Raw genomic sequence first — 22,991 nt, 5'->3', positions numbered from 1 at the left:
CAAGCCGAGTCTATCCAGTCTTTCTTCATATGAAAGTCCTGACATCCCAGGAATCAGTCTGGTGAACCTTCTCTGTACTCCCTCTATGGCAAGAATGTCTTTCCTCAGATTAGTAGACCAAAACTGTACGCAATACTCCATGTGTGGTCTCACCAAGACCCTGTACAACTGCAGTAGAACCTCCCTGCTCCTATACTCAAATTCTATTGCTATGAATGCTAACATACCATTCGCTTTCTTCACTGCCTGCTGCACCTGCATGCCTACTTTCAATGACTGGTGTACCATGACAGCCAGGTCTCGTTGCATCTCCCCCTTTCCTAATCGGCCACCATTCAGATTAAGTCTACTTTCCTGTTTTTGCCACCAAAGTGGATAACCTCACATTTATCCACATTATACTGCATCTGCCATGCATTTGCCCACTCACCCAGCCTATCTAAGTCACCTTGCAGCCTCCTAGCATCCTCCTCACAGCTAACACTGCCCCCCAGCTTCGTGTCATCCGCAAACTTGGAGATGTTGCATTCAATTCCCTCGTCCAAATCATTAATATATATTGTAAATAGCTGGGGTCCCAGCACTGAGCCTTGCGGTACCTCACTAGTCACCACCTGCCATTGTGAAAAGGACCCATTTACTCCTACTCTTTGCTTCCAGTCTGCCAGCCAGTTCTCTATCCACATCAATACTGAACCCCCAATACCGTGTGCTTTAAGTTTGTATATTAATCTCTTATGTGGGACCTCCAATGATTATGTAATCATCCAACTCAGTATCCCGTACCTGCCTTCTCTCCATACCCCCTGATCCCTTTAGCCACAAGGGCCACATCTAACTCCTCTTAAATATAGCCAATGAACTGGCCTCAACTACCTTCTGTGGCAGAGAGTTCCAGAGATTCACCACTCTCTGTGTGAGAAAAAGTTTTTTTCATCTCGGTCCTAAAGGATTTCCCCCTTATCCTTAAGCTGTGACCCCTTGTCCTGGACTTCCCCAACATCGGGAACAATCTTCCTGCATCTAGCCTGTCCAACCTCTTAAGAATTTTGTAAGTTTCTATAAGATCCCCTCTCAATCTCCTAAATTCTAGCGAGTACGAGTCTATCCAGTCTTTCTTTATATGAAAGTCCTGACATCCCAGGAATCAGTCCGGTGAACCTTCTCTGCACTCCCTCTATGGCAATAATGTCCTTCCTCAGATTTGGAGACCAAAACTGTACGCAATACTCCAGGTGTGGTCTCAACAAGACCCTGTACAACTGCAGTAGAACCTCCCTGCTCCTATACTCAAATCCTTTGGGTTCATTTATTTATTTATTTATTTATTTATTAGTTCTTTATATATAGTTTCATCCTATATATTTTTCTATATATTATTTATTAGTTATTTATATATAGTTTGATCTGATATATTTTTCATAGTAGTGTATGGCTTAATGTTCATTAAAAAAATATTGTTATCTTATACAAATCAAAAATACAGGACAATTTGAAAACATGCAGTAGGTTTGACGGTATTCATGGAAAGAAGACAGATTAGCTATTCTTTAATGGGCACTTGTTCTGAACTTTAATAACTAACAATTCAATAAAGGGTTGTTCTATTGCACTTGAAAGAGAAACAAAATACATTTAGTATAAAATGTGTTGAGGAATTGGACTAACTGATGCCAATTAATGTGGATGAATATAGTTCATCCACATTTAAGAGGTGTTGGCTGCTTTTTGCTAAGTTGTTTTGCAACTGCCATAGTTTAGTATGCCATGGTTCAATACATTCCCAGGGGCCCACCATTCACATGGCCTGGTTTGACCTTCCAAAATACACCAGCTCTTACTAATCTAAATTAAATTCCATTAGCCATTCCTTGGCCCAGCAAGTCAAATTATAATCATACTCAGCCAATTCCTACTATAATAAGTGAGTTCGGTATTCCGACTGCGCATGCCCAGGTCATAGGTCACTAGCCCAGGTCATAGGTCACAATAGGTGGTGCTGCATTGTGTGCAGGCTTGCGTTTCGTCCGTGGTCGGGGTCGGGGTCGGCCCTCCGTCGCTGCGGGTGCTGTTGGGCCATCCCCGTCCCCTCCCCAGTGTCCTGTCCAAGTCCGGAGGTGTCCGGGTGGCCCTGGGCTGGCTCCAGCTCGGCTCTGCCTGTCCCGCCAGGTTGGCCGGCAGTCCTCCACCTCCACTCACCTCCCCTCAGTCCAACACCAAGATCCTGCTGACAATGGGCAGCCGCCGGCCTTGCTCGAAGGCCGGCGATTCCAGGAGCCGCTGCTGCTGGAGTCGTACTGGTTGGAGAGAGAGTCTGAGGATGGGCTCCTGCCGGCCAGGGGCAGGCCGGGCGCCCGCTGGAGCTGCTGGTGGTGCTGGCAGCACCAGCAACCTCCTCCCCCTCCCTTGCCCAGCCCCAAGCCCAGAGTCCGGGCCAGCTCCAACTCCATGTCAGGGCAGAAGGCCGCCCGCAGCGCAGCCCAGTTGAGCGCTGAGCCAGAGGAAGCAGAGCCCAGGCTGGCGCAGGCAAGGTCAGGGCCCTCGCTCCTCCTCGACGTTGTGCATGAAGTAGCAGCGGGTACCGTAGGGACAGAAGCCGGTGGTGAGGAAGATGCAGCACGGCTCTGTCTTGTCCTTGGGGTGGTGGCTGAGGGAGTGCAGCCCGGCCAGGCCGTGGGCGAACTGGCACATCGCTGTAGCGACCCATTAGGGAGCGGGTTCCTCTGAAGTCGGAGCGGGATTGGGCTGGAGTTGTCGCTTCTTCTCCACGCTGACTGTGGGCCTGGGGCCGCTGGTCCGGGCTGTCGGTTTGCCCGGCGGGAGAGGCAGAGGTGAGCTGGGGTTGGCCCTTCTCCGTGTTGGCTGTGGGCCTGGGGGCCCGTGTCCCGTTGGTCCGGCTGTTTCCGGGTGCCCGCCGGGCGAGGATGGGACACTTCAGTGGGGGAATGGGGACGGTTCAGTGGCGGTTCGGCAATGCTTGCGGCGCCGGGAACTTGGGGTTCGATCCTGGCTGCGGATGAGGCACGGGTCTGTGTTCGCGTAGTTGCCGAGAATGTTTCGGCGTTTTTCAGAATACCGAACTCGCTTATTCTTAACTATCTTACCCCTCTTCTCAACTATCTTCACAATTTACAATACCACCTCACGCAATATGTAGAGGACCCCACAAGGGAGCAAAGCTTGATCTATTCTTTGGAAATTAGGAAGGGTAAGTGATTGAAGTGTCCCTGGATGGATATGGGCCGAACATGGGACTAGTGTAGATGGGGCATGTTGGCCGGTGTGGGCAAGTTGGGCTGAATGCCTGTTTTCACGCTGTAAGACACGATGACTCTATAACAGTTGCTAGTCAAGAGCCCATAAAGGTTCAAACCATACAAAGGTGCTCTTTAAATATCATTTTATAAAATACACATTTGGGAATTGCAGAACTATTTTAGCTGGTGGGATAAAAGTGAATCTTTATTTTGATGTAAACACTAGGGTTTTGTATTAATTTGAAACAGTCAATGAATGGATGATTTTAATATGTTTATCTACAAACTGGTGGGCATTTGGAACAAAACATGGTTAGGAATGAAATAGATGGACACGTAATATAAAGACATTATTCTAATAATTAGTCAATGGTATTATTTAAGGATATCTCACGAGAAGATATCTTTACTACCCCACCCTCGCTAGTAGAATTAATGAATAGCAATATATAATGTATTACTTAATTGGTACTTAAACTTAAGTTGGTAACTGTCAATAGTTTGTCGCATATGAAACAGAGAATGTTGAAAATACTTAGCACTTTGGCAACATCTGTGTAGATAGAAACAGAATGAATGTTTCAGATAAATTAGTGTTCTCATGTGATAATTACTTACGGTTGTACATAAACCTGTAATTTCAGGCTGGTGGAAAATGTAGCCATATTGTTTTTTCGTAGTCCTCGAAGATTGGATAGATTGTTCTTGAAATGTTTTAGCTTTCTAAAACCAGAAAGATAATCTGAAATGTTATCTGATAGAAGTTGTAAGAAATGGCACAATTATTGTAGCGGCGGTTTTTACAACGTCTCAAAGTTCAACCTTCATAACTCATAACTATCTCATAACTTTCTGGTCTTAATCGTCGTTCCATTCATGTCATATAAATCATAAAAACTTCTTCTTGTACAAGTACATTGGCTGACAAGATATATATGTCCCAATCATGCTCGTGGTCATGGTAGAAAACTGTTTCATTCCATGGCCCGACATCAAACTAAAACTAATCATCTGAGAGTGTGTGCCATAATCCTATAGCCAAAAACACGCCCCAGACTATGTATAAAATCCCACCCACATTAACACAGGCAGATAATAATTACACATGACTATAATAAACTTACTTAAGCTTAATAGCTCCAACATTATCTTTTTTAAATGTAACCAATTGTTGTATCAATAAACAATTGGTCACACAAGATTTCTTTAAATTTGAAGATAAATCTATAATAGAAATTTGCAAACTAATATATTAAAAGGCTTTAAATAGATTCATGGTGACACTTAGACTTAAATTCCAAGTTATGGGCCTGTCCCACTTACGCAATGTTTTTGGCGACTGCCGGCACCCGTTGCGGGTCACAGAAAATTTTCAACATGTTGAAAATCCAGCGGCAACCAGAACAAGGTACGACTCTTTGGGCGACTACTCATGAACATACAAGCTTCACCCCGCGACATGTTGCCAGGGTGTCGCCTGTATGATTGTGAGTAGTCTCCTCAGTCGCCCAAAGAGTCGTAGCATCTTTCTGGTCGCCGCTGAATTTTCAACATGTTGAAAATTTTCAATGACCTGCAACAACCTATGACAGGTGCCGGCAGTCGCCGAAAAAGTTGCGTAAGTGGGACAGGCCCATTAAGATGCTAAGAAGAGTTAAAGTAGCCAAATACATATTTGAGACTGACTGTGACATAATTTAGTACATAAAATAATAAACAGGCAATCCAAATGGGAGATCGATTCTTAAATATATTATGATTTAATTTACCAAATCAAACAAAACTTGCCTTCAGAATTTCATAGTTTGATGTCCTAGCCACAAGCTTATTCCATGATTTTGCGGATAATTCTTTTTGTTTGAAGTTGAGTTGTATCTTTGAAAAACAAAAGTTAAACAGCACCACAAAAATAGAGACTGAAGAGATGAGAAATTCTATTTGTTCATATGGTTCTATTAATATAATAAACAAGTATGCTGGTAGATTAATTGACTACAGTAAATTACTCATCGGTATAGATTAATGACAAAAGGAATGAAAGGAAAATAATGGGTATGTGTGAGTTGCAAGAGTACTTGGAAATAAAGAAACTACTGGAATTGGTCTCCTACAAGCTGGCATGGACCAAATCTGTCCCATGGCCTCCTTCTGTTTTGTTATCGGTATAACCATAAGATTTAAGAGTAGATTACAGGCTAAATATATTTTGCGATTTTTAATTTTCAGATCCCTTTGGCCCACAATGTCGATGCTAAACATGATGCCATGATAAACTAATCTCATCTGCCTGCACATGTTCCATATCGCTCTATTCCCTGCATATCCATGTGCCTATCTAAAAGCCTCTTAAACACCACTATAATATCTGCCATCCTTTAGCAGCTCATTCCAGGCACTGACCACCCTCTGTGCAAAAAAACATGCCCCGCACATCTCCTTTAAACTTTGCCTCCTTCACTATGTCCTTTAGTCTTTGACATTTCTCACCATCGGAAAAAGGTTCTGACTGTTAATCCTATCTAAACCGTATAATTTTATATACTTCCATAATGTCTCTCTGGCTTTCCAGAGAAAATAATCCAAGTCTGTCTGACCTCTCCATATAGCTAATAACCTCTAATCCAGGCAGTATTCTGGTAAACTTCTGCAGCACCTTCTCCAAAGCCTCCACATACTTCCTGTAAAACCTGACTGGCACTGCATGCAATACTCCAAATATGCCTAACCAAAGTCCTAAAAAGCTGCATCATGACTTCTTGACTCTTGCACTGAAAGCCCTGACCAATAAAGGCACGCATACCGCATGCCTCAACAACCGAACAACAACCATGCATGACGCACTGTGATTCATCAGTAGCAGTATTAATGTGCACTACCCCAATCTAACCTTATGACTCAGCATAGCCATCACTCTATCATTATTATTAAACCAGAGGTTCAAAGAGTTTAGAAGGCCATGTCAAAGGCACAACCAGGCACTCCTAAAAATAAGTTGTTTCCTGACAATTGGTATTGATAAGCAATCTCAGAATCAACAATTCAAAGCTCTACAGATTTGCCACATCTAATCATCAGTGGTGGGGGATAATTGAACCACCTATAGAAGAACATGGCTCACTGTAGAGGTGGCTTCAAGAACATCCCATTCAGAATAGCAAGCCCAGCTCAGATTCCGATTCAAAGAAGAGGAAGTGCTGACACTTTTGAGAAATATAAAAGTGGATAAGTCTCCAGGTCCAGACAGGATATTACCTAGGACATTGAGGGAAGTTAGTGTAGAAATAGCAGGGGCTATGGCAGAAATATTTCAAATGTCATTAGAAACGGGAATAGTGCCGGAGGATTGGCGTACTGCGCATGCTGTTCCATTGTTTAAAAAGGGGTCTAAGAGTAAACCTAGCAATTATAGACCTGTTAGTTTGACGTCAGTTGTGGGCAAATTAATGGAAAGGATACTTAGAGATAATATATATAAGCACCTGGATAAACAGGGTCTGATTAGGACCAGTCAACATGGATTTGTGCCTGGAAGGTCATGTTTGACTAATATTCTTGATTTTTTTGAAGAGGTTACTCGCAAAGGAAAAAAGTGGAACTTTGAAAACATCAAAACGGGAATTGGAGGAACACCTGGAAAAGGCCCACCAAGACACGAAAAGGCATGAGCAGTTAGTCATCCCACATGACATCCCGCCTATTCAACCACCTGAATTCAACCTGGACACTAGCCCTCCGAGATGGAAAGAGGTAGAGAACACTGTCCGGCGAGCAAGAGCAGCATCAGCTCCGGGGCCAAACGGAGTACCATACAAGCTCTACAAGAACGCACCGGATGTGTTACGCTTTCTATGGAAGCTCATGAGGGTGGTGTGGAAGAAGCAAACAATACCTAAGGCGTGGCGAAGGGCCGGGGGTGTGCTAATACCTAAAGAAAAGGATGCGTCAGACATCAGCCAATTCCGGCCAATATGTCTCCTCAACGTCGAGGGAAAAATCTTTTTCAGCATTGTATCACAAAGGCTGTCCACCTATCTGGTAACAAACAAGTACATTGATACATCTGTACAGAAAGCAGGAATTCCAGGATTTCCGGGCTGCTTGGAGCATACAAGCATGATCTGGCACCAGATCCAAGCAGCTAAGAAGGAGAAGAGAGACCTACATGTGATCTTCCTCGATCTGGCCAATGCATTTTGTTCAGTTCCCCATGAACTCCTTTGGGAATCTTTTGCCTTTTTCCATGTACCAGAGCTCATCACCACACTGGTCAAGAGCTATTTCCAAGACCTGCAGCTGTGCTTCACAACAGCTGACTTCAGTACAACATGGCAGCGCTTGGAAGTAGGCATCATGGCAGGCTGCACAGTCTCACCCTTGGCCTTTACAATGGCCATGGAAGTCATCATCAGGGCCTCAAAATGGGTGGTGGGCGGTGAACGAACCAGGGCTGGGCTCCGTCTGCCACCCATCAGGGCATACATGGACGACATGACAACACTAACCACTACTGCAGCATGCACCAAGCGGCTACTTGGAAAGCTGCAGGAGAACATCAAGTGGGCCCGAATGAAAATTAAACCGTAAATCTCGAAGCATTTCCAAAGTCAAGGGGGTGTTTAGAGACACAAGGTTCTGCATCGGTGACGACCCAATACCAACAGTGTCTGAACAGCCAGTTAAAAGCCTGGGCAGATGGTACAACGCAAGTCTCAAGGACAAAGAGCAGGTGCAACAACTAAGGCAAGAAATTGTCAACGGCCTGGAGAACATCAATCAGACCCTACTGCCTGGGAAACTGAAGCTCTGGTGCCTACAGTTTGGACTCCTTCCTCGGACGATGTGGCCACTGACCGTTTATGAAGCCCCAATAACAACTGTGGAGAAGATGGAGCGAACCATAACTTCATACGCGAAGAAATGGCTCGGGGTCCCACGATGTCTAACTAACATCGGCCTATATGGCAAAGGGGTCCTGGAACTACCTCTCACTAGTCTAACAGAGGAATACAAGTGTTCTAAAGTAAGACTTCAGATGACACTGAGGGACTCTAGAGACAAGACCATCAGTGCTGTTGCGCCACCCCTAGTAACTGGCCGGAAGTGGACACCATCTGATGCAGTACAGCAAGCTTCATCAGCCCTGAGGCACAAAGACATCGTGGGGCAAGTCCAGCAGGGAAGAGGAGGCTTTGGCCTTACGACAAGTAAACCAACTTGGCGAAAGGCCACAACATCGGAGCGGAGGACATTGGTGGTCGAGGAGGTGAGGCGACAGGAGGAGGCCGCAAGAAGTGCAAAGGCGGTCTCTCTTGCTAAACAGGGGCAATGGATGCAGTGGGAAGGTGTGGAGCAGAGGAAGATCAGCTGGAAAGAACTATGGGAAATGGAAGCAAGCAAGATCAGCTTCATCATCAGAGCGACTTATGATGTGCTTCCAACACCAAAGAACCTCCATCAGTGGTATGGCGAGGATCCAACCTGTGCCCTCTGCCCAACTCCAGCGACCCTCAAACACATCATGGTAGGCTGCAAGACCAGCCTCACGCAAGGGAGATACACGTGGCGGCATAATCAGGTACTAAAAAGCCTGGCATCAGCCCTTGAGAACAGGCGGTGTGCGACCAACTCCTAGCCTCCGAGAGCAAGCAACCCCCCCCCCAAGGGCAACAACCTTTGTCCGAGAAGGACAGAAAACATCTAAACATCCTTCCACCAGATCAGAAGAAGGAAACCTATGCAGGACCCGCGACTGGAGGATGCTGGCGGACATCGGCCGACAACTAGTTTTTCCACCTGAAATTGCTTCCACCAACCTCAGGCCAGACTTGGTGTTCTGGTCCCCTTCACAGAAGACTGCTTACATCATAGAGCTCACAGTTCCATGGGAGAACTGTGTTGAGGAGGCCTATGAGCGTAAGAAGCTGCGCTACGCAGAGCTTGCAGCAGAGGCAACGCAGCGTGGCTGGAACACCAAAGTCTATCCAGTTGAAGTGGGATGCAGAGGATTTGTTGCGTCATCTACAATCAGACTGCTGAAGGAGCTTGGAATCCACGGTCAGGCTCTGCGGAAGACCATAAGATCACTCTCAGAGGCGGCTGAAATAAGCAGCCGGTGGATTTGGCTCAAGCGGAAAGACCCATGTTGGGCCCCAAGTACGTCAGGGTGAATCTTTGGGACGGTTTGACACGGGACACGCGCTGAGGGCTGATCATCCTGCAGCGGGCCGCCCTTGTGGAGGGTGTATAGTGTTAAAAGGCCGAAACACCCAGTGATGCAAGGGTACACTACTGATGATGTGTCCTGTGCCCAACTAACCTGAAGGTTACACAGGCCAAGATATATGTATCACCCCCCCGCCCCCCACCGATGTTGAGCGTCTACCACTCTCAACAATCAACGAATGTCGTGAAATGCTCCCCACCTATTGGCACAAGGGACTTTTAACATCTAGTCCTGTGTATTTGATTCTTCAGAAATTGATGAGGGTAAAGCAGTGGATGTTGTATATATGGACTTCAGTAAGGCCTTTGACAAGGTTCCTCACGGAAGGTTGGTTAAGAAAGTTCAATTGTTGTTAAGTTCAAAGTTCAATTGTATTAATGGTGGAGTAGCAAGATGGATTCAACAGTGGCTGAATGGGAGATGCCAGAGAGTAATGGTGGATGGTTGTTTGTCAGGTTGGAGGCCAGTGACTAGTGGGGTGCCACAGGGATCTGTGTTGGGTCCACTGTTGTTTGTCATGTACATCAATGATCTGGATGATGGTGTGGTAAATTGGATTAGTAAGTATGCAGATGATACTAAGATAGGTGGGGTTGTGGATAATGAAGTAGATTTTCAAAGTCTACAGAGAGATTTATGCCAGTTGGAAGAGTGGGCTGAGAGATGGCAGATGGAGTTTAATGCTGATAAGTGTGAGGTGCTACATCTTGGCAGGACAAATCAAAATAGGACGTACATGGTAAATGGTAGGGAATTGAAGAATGCAGGTGAACAGAGGGATCTGGGAATAACTGTGCACAGTTCCCTGAAAGTGGAATCTCATGTAGATAGGGTGGTAAAGAAATCTTTTGGTGTGCTGGCCTTTATAAATCAGAGCATTGAGTATAGAAGTTGGGATGTAATGTTAAAATTGTACAAGACATTGGTGAGGCCAATTCTGGAGTATGGTGTACCATTTTGGTCGCCTAATTATAGGAAGGATGTCAACAAAATAGAGAGAGTACAGAGGAGATTTACTAGAATGTTGCCTGGGTTTCAGCATCTAAGTTACAGAGAAAGGTTGAACAAGTTAGGGCTTTATTCTTTGGAGCGCAGAAGGTTAAAGGGGGGACTTGGTAGAGGTCTTTAAAATGATGAGAGGGATAGACAGAGTAGACGTGGATAAGCTTTTCCCACTGAGAGTAGGGAAGATTCAAACAAGGGGACATGACTTGAGAATTAAGGGACAGAAGTTCAGGGGTAACATGAGCGGGAACTTCTTTACTCAGAGAGTGGTGGCTGTGTGGAATGAGCTTCCAGTGAAGGTGGTGGAGGCAGGTTCGTTTTTATCATTTAAAAATAAATTGGATAGTTATATGGACGGGAAAGGAATGGAGGGTTATGGTCTGAGCGCAGGTATATGGGACTAGGGGAGAATATGTGTTCGGCACGGACTAGAAGGGTCGAGATGGCCTGTTTCCGTGCTGTAATTGTTATATGGTTATATGATTATATGTACTACAAATAAGATTTGAGCACTTAAAACCATGTCCAGATGAAATTCCAACGGGATGATCCATCACCATTGATGAGAAACCCATTGGACCAGCTACATTGTGTGGCTGCTAGAGTTGGCTAGGGGTTTGATCTCCCCCCTGCAGGCAGTTCCAGATGCCACAAGGCCTTTCTACCATCTACAATGAACTTTGGGAGTGTGATGGAATACCCACCACTTGCCTGGATTAGTGCTGCTCCAACAACACCCAAGGATATCACACCAGCAAGGATAAATCAGTCAATTTGATTATGTGCATCACGTACAAAATTAATAGCAATAACCTGCCTAACAGCACCTCCCTAACACACAAATTCTACTATCAGCGAGGACAAGGGACTGAGATGCATGGAAACACAAGGATTCCCAATGGAGCTGAACACCATTCTGATTTGGCAAAATATAATATAGGACACAGAACAGCATAGTACAGGATGGACCCTTCAACCCACAATATTTGTGCCAAACATGATGTCTAGCTGAACTGAATCTCATCTGCCTCCACATGATCCTTATCCCTCTATTCCTTGCACTTCCATGTTCAATGGTTCAATGGTTCCTTTATTATCATTGGTACCAAGGTATAGCAAGATACCTTTTTGCGTACAGATCAGTAAGATTATTGCCACACATAAGTGCAATCCCCGGTTAAGTACAAAATGCATTGTAACAGCCCACTGTGTCTATATGCAAAAGTGGCCAGGTTTTAGCAGCAATTCACAGTCCCAGCTGCAGCTGGCAATAAAGGCCTGATGCAGCTGTTGCTTCTGTCCAGATGTCCCACGGACTGTTGTCCCTCTCCTAGCCCAGACACATTCAACCTTCATACCCCGGGAGCTCCTCCTGTAGCCGAGCTTGAGGTCGTGATAGGTAAGACCCCTTGGTTCTTATCAGCCCTTGTTGAGCGTCCGCCGCCGCACCGACCCCCTCTACCTCCTCTCCGGTGCCCAGTGTTTGGGGGCGAGTAAGGGCCAGGCTCTGCATCTTCCCTCTCTTTGCTCCATAGCAGGACTGCTGTTGGGGTATGGCAGCGTCTCGCCGGGACCTTCTGCCGTGCATGGCTTACCGGAACCTTCATGTGCCTATCTAAAATGCCATTATGATATCTACCTCCACTACCACCCTCTAAAACATCTGCCCCGCCTATCTCAATTAAACTATCCCCCTCTCACCTTGCAACTGGGAAAAAGGTTCTGAATGTCTACCCTATTTTTATCTCTCAAAACGTCATATGCTTCTATCAAGTCTCCCCGCAGCCTCTAACAATCCAGAGAAAACAATCCAAGTTTATCCAACCTCTGGGCGGCACGGTGGCGCAGTGGCAGAGTTGCTGCCTTCCAGTGCCAGAGACAGGTTCGATCCTGACCAAGGGTGCTGTCTGTACGGAGTTTCTACATTTTCCCCGTGACCTGTGTGGGTTTTCTCCAGGATCTCCAGTTTCCTCCCACACTCCAGAGACGTACATGTTTGTAGGCTAATTGGCTGGTAAAATTGTAAGTGGTCCCGTGTGTGTGTATGTGGGTTTGTAGGATACTGTTAGTGTACGGGGATCGCTGGTCGGCGCGACCCAGTGGATTGAAGGACCCGTTTCCACGTTGTTTCACTAAACTAAACTCTCCCTCTAGCTAAAGCACTCTAATCCAGGCAACCATTCTTGTGCCATCACTGAGTCTAGGTCCTAAGACTCCCTTCCAAACCTAACTCTTTAGAATATTTTATCTGATAGGACTACACCATCACCTTCTGAAGAACAATTAAGGGTAGGCAATAGGACACAAAGTGCTGGAGTAACCAAGTAGTCAAACATTATCGCTCGAAAACATGGATAGGTGACGTTTTGGGTTGCGATCTTCCTTTAGATTTCTATGCTAAGGGTAGGTAATAATGGCTGTCAGCAATGCCCAGATTTAAAAAAAATAATAAATATAGAATGATCATTTAACACAACTTCATATGGACTAGTTAACCATATTTCAGGATCATGGGATAGAGCATTGTAAGTGCACTTACAAGAATTCATCCTTCTCCATCGCAAAATAATATTTCTCTGATCAAATTTCCAAGGAAATGGAAACAAATATTTATAAAAATGACTTAAAATAACCAATATGTTTATATAAACCCTATAATAGGTACATGTAATTTATTCAAAAATCCATACAAAATCAGCTTACCTCATCATACGTTTTCTGTTCATCCAGTAGGTCATGTTTTTTCTGCTTGTCAAGAATGTTGGTTTGATGCAGTGCCACTTCTCTGCTAACATTCTCATAATGCTTTATTATCATGTGCAACCCATCCATATCTCTAATGACAGGATGGATAGCTTCCTGTTTAAGTTCATTTTCAATTTCATTCCATACACCACCCACCTGTAATTAAAAGATGTCCATTGTACTTTACAAAATGGTATGTATTTCTTTAACAAAATAAAATGTTCCCTAATCTCCTGTAGCCAGGTCAAAGTCCCATTACATTCTGGTCAATCAAACACAAAAGCGAAATATCACTGACAATGGAAATCTGAAAAAAAAATTGAAAACTCTAAGCAGGCCACGATGTAGGCATAACTGTAAGGCGAGAGGGACAAAGTTTAAAGGAGATGTGCAGGGCAACTATTTTTACACTGAAAGGTGGTGAGTGCCTAGAACATGATGCCGGGGGTGGTGGTTGAGGCATATATAATAATGGCATTTAAGAGTCTTTTGAAGGGATTATGCAGGGAATGGAGGTGTATGGATTATGTGCAGGTAAAGAAAGAGATGGTCTTGGCATCAAGTTCGACACAGACATTGTGTGACGTAGGGCCTGCTCTTGTGCTGGACTGTTCTATGTTCTGTGTTCATGTATCTAAGCAAGTTGACATTTCAGATTTATTCCGTCCTTTAGAATTGTAAATAAAAAAAGATACATCTGTAAAGCCAGGCTACAAGAGAAGGGCAAGATAATGATATAAAAGATGATGGCGTAAGTTAAAAAAATCTGGTTAATTGGACAAGGTAAGAAAGAAAAAACATATGGCAGAAGTTAATTTTCCAGGATGTGCAATCTGAGAAACAAGAGGAGCAATTGTGATATAAAACAGTTAAACTCGGGCTTTAAGTCACAAGGGTTGCAGTGCCCAATCAAACAGGTGTCATTAACCTGGAAAGGGTGCAGAAAATATTCACCAGGATGTTACCTGGACTGGAGAGGTTAAATTATAAGGAGAGGCTGGATAGACTGGAATATTTTTAGGAGGAGTGTAGGAGAGAGGCTGGATAGACTGGGATGTTTAGGATACTGAGGTGTGACCTAATAGACAAAATTATGAGTAGTATAGAATGGTCATATTCTTTTTCCCAAGGTAGAGGAGTCCAGGACTAATGGGCATCGCTTTGTGAGAGGGAAAAGATTTAAAAGGGACCTGAATGACAATTAATTCACGCAGAGGGTGGTGCAGATATGGAATGAGCTGCCAGAGGAAGCTGTTGAGGCCCATATTATGGTGATGTTTAAAAGACATTTAAGCAGGTAGATGGGCGGAAAGGTTTTAGATGGCTATGTGCCAAATGCAGGCAAATGGGATGAGTTCAGATATAAAAACTGGTCAGCACTGGCGAGTTAAGCCAAAGGGCCTGTGTCTCCATGCTAACTGATTCCTTGATATAATCACTTTATGACAAAAGAGATATTGCTCCCAGAGATGGCATTCAGCTTTTCGAGATTGTATAGGAAAACAAAATCAGTATGGTAAACGAGATGATGAGAAGCCCAGCACATAGAATGAACCGAGGAGATTAGCAAAACAATCTATTCTACTTTCGGCCTCCCTACTGTTCAGAAAACGACATCACAAACATTGAAGACAGAATATCAAGTTTGTAGAAGTATAAGCAAAACATTGTTTCATCTGGAAAGGGTGCTTAATGGTCAGGAGTATGGGATGGGGAGAAAGTGAATATGACCTGGGAAAAATAATGTGATTATCCGTCTTATCTGTCCCTCTTAGGATTTTGTATACCTAGGTCACTCTCGGCCTCCTACATTCCAGGGAAAAAGACCCAATATATCCAGCCTATCCTTATTATTTAATCCGTCAAGTCCAGTTGACTTCATGGTAATAGTGAATCTTTTCTGCACCATTTCGAGCATAATGATATCCATTTGTTTGGGCACTTCACAGTCTTGGCACATACAACCTGAGTTTAGCTATTTCAAATCCTGTGGTTACATTTGTAGGTTAGAGAGGATAAGAAGCAGGTGTTGAATGTTAAATGCAAAGCAGGATGCAGCAGATGGAATATACTCCCTCAACATTCTATCCCTACAACAATATGGAGATATTACTGATTATAATCACCACCAAGATTGGTGCAACTGAAAGTATGGCTCGTTAATCCACTCTATTCTAAATGACCTTTCTATAGACCCATTTTCTTTTCATCCTATTCCAATCCATTACTAATGGCTCGATTAGGTCTTATGCACTGACAAGGTTTTTTGGTTTAATTTCCATGGGCTTGAAAAAGCAGTGAAATATTGTGTTCACAAAGACTGCTTCCTGGGATGGTGGGTCTGCCAAATGAGGAATAGGTTTGTATTCACTATAGTCCAGAATAATGAGAGGGGATTTAGTTGGCACAATGCAAATTATCAAATATTTGACAACATTCTTCATGCCTATTCCCCCTCAATACGACTTCCCCTTCCCCACCCCATCAGTAATTCAGTAATTTCCTAAACAAGTAATTCCTTAACATTGTGTTCAGAAATGCGAAGTTGAAAATGTGAAGTTGCAGAGATCTCACCATTACTTAAGGTGGGAACTGCACAAAGATCCCATGCCCATCAGGACTATTTGTTATTCATTTCAATGAAACTGTCATGAGAATGTTATAAAATATTTGATTGTTTATATATTTTGTTTAAAAAATGTTTTTTGCCTATTTGCACTGCATCTAAAAGGTACAATAATGTTTTTTTTCCAATTGCTTTCGAATGTATTTCATCGTCAGAAATATTCAGACTTTGATAGTCTGACAGGTGTGGCGACATCGGTTAGTTGGCTTTCCATGTTTCTGATCGGGGTTTTATTTCAACCTGTCCACAAAAACCTTTTCATTGCATGAGGCTGCATCATGAGGAATCAAATTTCCCCTGCTCTCACAATTGAGACCAATCTTCAAAATAAAGCAACAGTTATTATAGGGCATTAATGACCTGTGTGAACGAAGTAACTCAGAAAACATATGGAAAAAGTATTAATCAGTAGCAGTAGGTATAATCCATAAATAAAATATCAAGATAGAAATAGAAAGCAAAGTAAAAAGAGGGAAAGGAAACAGTTGAGAAATTGATTTTTGTTTTTTTTAATGATTTCAAACGCCGACTTAGAAACATAGAAAATAGGTGCAGGAGTAGGCCATTCGGCCCTTCGAGCCTGCACCGTCATTCAATATGATCATGGCTGATCATCCAACTCAGTATCCTGTCCCTGCCTTCTCTCCATATCCCCTGACCCCTTTAGCCACAAGGGTCACATCTAACTCCCTCTTAAATATAGTCAATGAACTGGCCTCAACTACCTTCTATGGCAGAGAATTCCACAGATTCACCACTCTCTGTGTAAAAAATGATTTTCTCATCTCGGTCCTAAAAGTCTTCCCTCTTATCCTTAAACTGTGACTCCTAGTTCTAGACTTCCCCAACATCGGGAATAATCTTCCTGCATCTAGCCTGTCCAACCCCTTAAGAATTTTGTAAGTTTCTATAAGATCCCCTCTCAGTCTTCTGAATTCCAACGTGTACAAGCTGAGTCTATCCAGTCTTTCTTCATATGAAAGTCCTGACATCCCAGGAATCAGTCTGGTGAAACTTCTCTTTACTCCCTCTATGGCAAGAATGTCTTTCCTCAGATTAGGAGACCAAAACTGTACGCAATACTCCAGGTGTGGTCTCACCAACACCCTGTACAACTGCAGTAGAACCTCCCTGCTCCTATACTCAAATCCTTTTGCTATGAATGCTAACATACCATTCGCTTTCTTCACTGCCTGCTGCACCTGCATGCCTACTTTTAATGACTGGCGTACCATGACAGCCAGGTCTCGTTGCATCTCCCCTTTTCCTAATCGGCCACCATTCAGATAAGATACAAGATACAAGATACATTTAATTGTCATAATTGTCTACTTTCCTGTTTTTGCCACCAAAGTGGATAACCTCACATTTATCCACATTATACTGCATCTGCCATACATTTGCCCACTCACCCAGCCTATCCAAGTCACCTTGCAGCCTCCTAGCATCCTCCTCACAGCTAACACTGCCCCCCAGCTTTGTGTCATCCGCAAACTTGAAGATGTTGCATTCAATTCCCTCGTCCAAATCATTAATATATATCGTAAATAGCTGGGATCCCAGCACTGAGCCTTGCGGTACCCCACTAGTCACTGCCTGCCATTGTGAAAAGAACCCGTTTACTCCTACTCTTTGCTTCCTGTCTGCCAGCCGGTTCTCTATCCACATCAATACTGAACCCCAATACCGTGTGCTTTAAGTTTGTATAATAATCTCTTGTGGGACCTTGTCAAAAGCCTTCTGAAAGTCCAGATATAACACATCCACTGGTTCTCCCTTATCCACTCTACTAGTTACATCCTCGAAAAATTCTATAAGGTTCGTCAGACATGATTTACCTTTCATAAATCCATGCTGACTTTGTTCAATGATTTCACCACTTTCCAAATGTGCTGCTATCCCATCTTTAATAACTGATTCTAGCAGTTTCCCCACTAACGACGTTAGACTAACTGGTCTGTAATCCCCGGTTTTCTCTCTCCCTCCCTTTTTAAAAAGTGGGGTTATATTAGCTACCCTCTAATCCTCAGGAACTACTCCAGAATCTAAAGAGTTGTGAAAAATGATCACTAATGCATTCACTATTTCTGGGGCTACTTCCTTAAGTACTCTGAGATGCAGCCTATCTGGCCCTGGGGATTTATCGGCCTTTAATCCATTCAATTTACCTAACACCATTTCCCGGCTAACCTGGATTTCACTCAGTTCCTCCATCTCATTTGACTCCCGGTCCCCTGCTATTTACGGCAGATTATTTATGTCTTCCTTAGTGAAGACAGAACCAAAGTAGTTATTCAATTGGTCTGCCATGTCCTTGTTCCCCATGATCAATTCACCTGTTTCTAACTGCAAGGGACCTACATTTGTTTTAACTAATCTTTTTCTCTTCACATATCTATAAAAGCTTTTGCAGTCAGTTTTTATGTTCCCTACCAGTTTTCTTTCATAATCTATTTCCCTTTCCTAATTAAGCCCTTTGTCCTCCTCTGCTGGACTCTGAATTTCTCCCAGTCCTCTGGTAGGCTGCTTTTTCTGGCTAATTTGTACACTTCATCTTTTGTTTTGATACTATCCCTGATTTCCCTTGTTATCCACGGATGCACTACCTTCCCTGATTTATTTTTTTGCCAAACTGGGATGAACAATTGTTGTAGTTCATCCATGCAGTCTTTAAATGCCTTCCATTGCATATCCACCGTCAACCCATTAAGAATCAATTGCCAGTCTATCTTGGCCAATTCACGTCTCATACCCTCAAAGTTACCTTTCTTTAAGTTCAGGACCCTTGTTTCTGAATTAACAATGTCACTCTCCATCCTAATGAAGAACTCAACCATATTATGGTCACTCTTGCCCAAGGGGCCACGCACAACAAGACTGCTAGCTACATGTTGGTTTAGAAAACTATCCCGCATACATTCCAAGAAATCGTCTAAACCAACATGTAGAGGAACCAACGAGAGAGCAGGCTATTCTAGATTGGGTATTGAGTAATGAGGAAGGGTTAGTTAGTCGTAAATGGCCTACCCCTTATTCTTAAATTGTGACCCCTGGTTCTGTACTCTTCCAACATCGGGAACATCTAAATTTCAGTGAATGTAAGCCCAGTCCATGCATTATTTCACCATGGATCATGGACTTCTGGCATGACAGAATTTCATGCATTGCAGTACATTGGAATGGAAAGCTTGACACTGAGAGACTATTTTTATGAAGGTTCTGGAGGAATAGTGCATTACAAATAGCAACTTTATGTATTTAATATTAGAACATTTGGAATTTGCTGTCCAATTTACACATAAATAATGGTGAATGCAATTAGCCTCACCATTACAAGTTAAGTCAAGTTGAGTTAACTGTCATATGCACAGACACGGTGAGCTACAGCTACAATGAACATTTTGCTTAGAGCAGCATCACAGGCACATAGACTGAGACAACACACTGAAACAAATATTACACATGAATTACACATAAATTTTATGACGCTGAAAAGAAAACAAGATATTAGTGCAAAACACAGTTTGAAAACTTGTCTGTGGTAGTCAAAAGGTGGTCCTTAGTGCTGTGTTGGCGAGGTAGGAATAATATTGTGTGGGCACAGAATTCTTCAACCACCATAGGAAAATCCGTCCAAAAATGTCAATCGGTATCATTGAGTCTAACAGGTAATATTGCAAGATATATTTCTGACATGGAGCAGACCCCATTACCAACTGGAAACTTACTTAAGTACTGACCACAATTTTTGTTTGTATTATAATGAATATGGCTAACAAATGAAACTAAAAACGAATTTTATATTCTAACACCAATGAAATACAGAAAACATATGGAATACCATTACTTTAAGAATACAGTTCCTGTCTAATATCATTTCCAAGCCTTTTGTTAATTGTATCAATCATATTTTTTGTTGTGTATTCCTCTTCAGTAAATTTTCAGTAACTGAAAATTACTTACCTTCAAATCTAAATAATGCTGTACAATGGCAAGTGTGACTTGATCAAGTGTGGATAATCCAGGAAGATCTTCAAAACCTTGTGAAATATATTTGCAAAAAATTATAAATGATGAATTAAAAAAAGAACTGAGAAAGACTTTACATGATGCTCTCGGAAAGATGTGGTCAAGCTTGGAAGGGTACAAGGATGGTGCCAGGATGAGAGGGTCTGAGCTATAGGTAGAGGTTAAGTCGGCTGGGACTCTATTCATTGGAGTGCAGGAGGATGAGGGGTGATCTTATAGTGGTGTATAAAATCATGAGAGGAATGGATCAGGTAGATGCACAGAGTCTCTTGCCAGGAGTAGGTGAACCGAGTTCCAGAGGACATAGGTTTAAGGTGAAGAGGAAAATAATGAATAGGAATGTGACGGGTAACCTTTCCACACAAAGGGTGGTGGGTGTATGGAACAAGCTGCCAGAGGAGGTAGTTGAAGCTAGGACTATCCCAACATTTAAGAAACAGTTAGACAGGTACATGGATAGGACAAGTTTGGAGGGATATGGACCAAACATAGGGAGGTGGGTCTAGTGTAGCTGGGACATGTTGGCCAGTGTGGGCAAGTTGGGCCGAAGGACCTGTTACCATGCTGTATCATTCTATGAGATAAGAAATAATGTGGATGAGGTTCAGAAATTGGCAAGTATGATGATGGGAATTACAGAGACATAGCTGCAAGAGGGCCAGGGCTGGTATACATCCTATCGAAAAGACAGACAGGTGGGCAGAAGGGGTGGGGTAGCTCTGTGGGTGAGGACATAAATTGAGTCCCTTGCAAGGGGTGACATTGAAACAGGAGATGTGGAGTCAGTATGGATAGAACTAAGGAATTGTAAGGGTAAAAATACCCTAATGGGACTTATCTACAGGCCCCAAACAGTAGCCTGGATATAGAGTGCAAGTTGAATCAAGAGTTAAATTGGCATGTCATAAAGGTAATGCTATGGTTATTAAGGGGCTGTCCCACTTGGGGGACCTAATCTGCGAGTTTAGAAGAGTGGTTTCGACCTTCAAACTTGCAGCATGGTCGAGACGTGGTCCTAGGAGGTCCTATGAGGTCACTGGAACTCTCCTTCATGCTCAAGGGAAGTTCCCGAATACTCGTGGCCTCAGCTAGGACTTGAAAAATATTTCAGCATGTTGAAAAAATATCTGCAAGTAAAATTTGGTCGGCATGGCTCTTTTTAACTCGTAGTGCAGTGGAATGGGGTCGCTATGTAGTTACAGGCAGTCGAGGGGTGTCTTAGCTGTGTGTGTGTGTGTGTTCGAACCAGCTCGCGGTTTCAACACGGACGGTCCTGCTCGAGGCTTTCCAGGCGAGTACCCTCCAGCTTGAAGGTCGAAGACACTCTTCTTAACTCGCGGATTAGGTCATCCAAGTGGCACAGCCCCTTTATGGGAGATTTCAACATGCAGGTCGATTGGGGAAAATCAGGTTGCTACTGGACCCCAAGAAATGGAGTTTGTGGAGTGCCTCCCTGATGGATTCTTAGAGCAGCTTATACTGGAGCCTACCAGGGAGAAGGCAATTTAGTGTTGTGTAATGAACCGGATTTGATAAGGGAACTTGAGGTTAAGGAGCCATTAGGAGGTAGTGACCATAATATGATGTTTTAATCTACAATTTGAGAGGAGAAGGGTAAATTGGAGGTGTCTGTATTACAGTTAAACAAAGGAGCCATGAGGGAGGAACTGGTCAAAGTTGACTGGAAAGATACCCTAGCAGTGGAACAACAATGGCAGGTATTTCTGGGAATAATACACAGATGGCAGGGTATAATGGCAGGATCAGTTCATTCCTAAGAAGAAGAACGATTCCAAGGGGAGTAAGGAGGTGACCGTGGCTGACAAGCGAAGTCAGGGACAGTATAAAAATAAAAAAGTAGTACAACATAGCAAAGATGAGCGGGAAGCCAGATGATTGGGTAAAGTATAAAGAGCAACAGAAGATAACTAAAAAAGCACTATGGGGAGAAAAGATGAGGTACGAAGGTAAGCTAGCCAAGAATATAAAGGAGGATAGAAAAAGCTTCTTTAGGTATGTGAAGAGGAAAAAATTAGTTAAGACCAAAGATGGACCCTTGAAGACTGAAAAGGGTGAATTCATTATGGGGAACAAGGAAATGGCAGATGAGTTGAACAAGTACTTTGGATCTGTCTTCACTGAGGGGGACACAAACAATCTTCCTGATGTACTAGCCAGAGGATCTGGGGTGACGGAGGAACTGAAGGAAATCCACATGTGAGGAAATGGTGTTTGGTAGACTGATGGGACTGAAGGCTGACAAATCCCCAGGGCCTGCTGGGGATTAAGGAAATGGCTCTAGAAATCGTGGACGCATTGGTGATAATTTTCCAATGTTCTATAGATTCATGATCAGTTCCCGTGGATTGGAGGGTAGCTAATGTTATCCCACTTTTTAAGAAAGGTGGGAGAGAGAAAACAGGGAATTATAGACCAGTTAGCCTGACATCGGTGGTGGGGAAGATGCTGGAGTCAATCATAAAAGATGCAATAGTGGCACATTTGGATAGCAGTAACAGGATCGGTCCGAGTCAGCATGGATTTACGAAGGGGAAATCATGCTTGACTAATCTTCTGGAATTTTTTGAGGATGTAACTAGGAAAATGGACAAGAGAGAGCCAGTGGATGTAGTGTGCTTGGACTTTCAGAAAGCATTTGATAAGGTCCCACGTAGGAGATCAGTGGGCAAAAGTAGGGCACATGGTATTGGGGGTAGAGTGCTGACATGGATAGAAGATTGGATGGCAGACAGGAAACACCGAGTAGGGATTACCAGGTCCCTTTCAGAATGGCAGGCAGTGACTAGCGGGGTACCACAAGGCTCGGTGCTGGAACCGCAGCTATTTACAATATATATTAATGATTTAGATGAAGGGATTACGTAACATTAGCAAATTTGCAGATGACACAAAGGTGGGTGGCAGTGTGAACTGTGAGGAGGATGCTATGAGAATGCAGGGTGGCTTGGACAGGTTGGGTGAGTGGGCAAATGCATGGTAGATGTAGTTTAATGTGGATAAATGTGAGGTTATCCACTTTGGTAGCAAAAACAGGAAGGAAGATTATTATCTAAATGGTGTCAAGTTGGGAAATGGGGAAGTACAA

At 43.5% G+C, this 22,991-nt stretch overlaps 1 protein-coding gene across 1 annotated transcript in view; it reads right to left on the bottom strand.

The window, feature by feature from the left end:
- Positions 1–22,991, bottom strand: part of LOC129709149 (cilia- and flagella-associated protein 69-like) — a 109,979-nt gene that overhangs the window by 828 nt on the left and 86,160 nt on the right. Inside the window, exons 19-22 of the mRNA XM_055655301.1 lie at positions 19,820–19,896; positions 13,189–13,386; positions 5,046–5,132; positions 3,876–3,980 (exon numbers count right to left, since the gene is read on the bottom strand). Coding sequence (XP_055511276.1) covers positions 3,876–3,980; positions 5,046–5,132; positions 13,189–13,386; positions 19,820–19,896 — 467 coding nt within the window. The remainder of the gene's footprint in view (positions 1–3,875; positions 3,981–5,045; positions 5,133–13,188; positions 13,387–19,819; positions 19,897–22,991) is intronic.

This window comes from Leucoraja erinacea, chromosome 2 (assembly GCF_028641065.1).
Source record: "Leucoraja erinacea ecotype New England chromosome 2, Leri_hhj_1, whole genome shotgun sequence".
Taxonomy (NCBI): domain Eukaryota; kingdom Metazoa; phylum Chordata; class Chondrichthyes; order Rajiformes; family Rajidae; genus Leucoraja; species Leucoraja erinaceus.
This window is presented reverse-complemented; position numbering and strand designations above follow the sequence as displayed.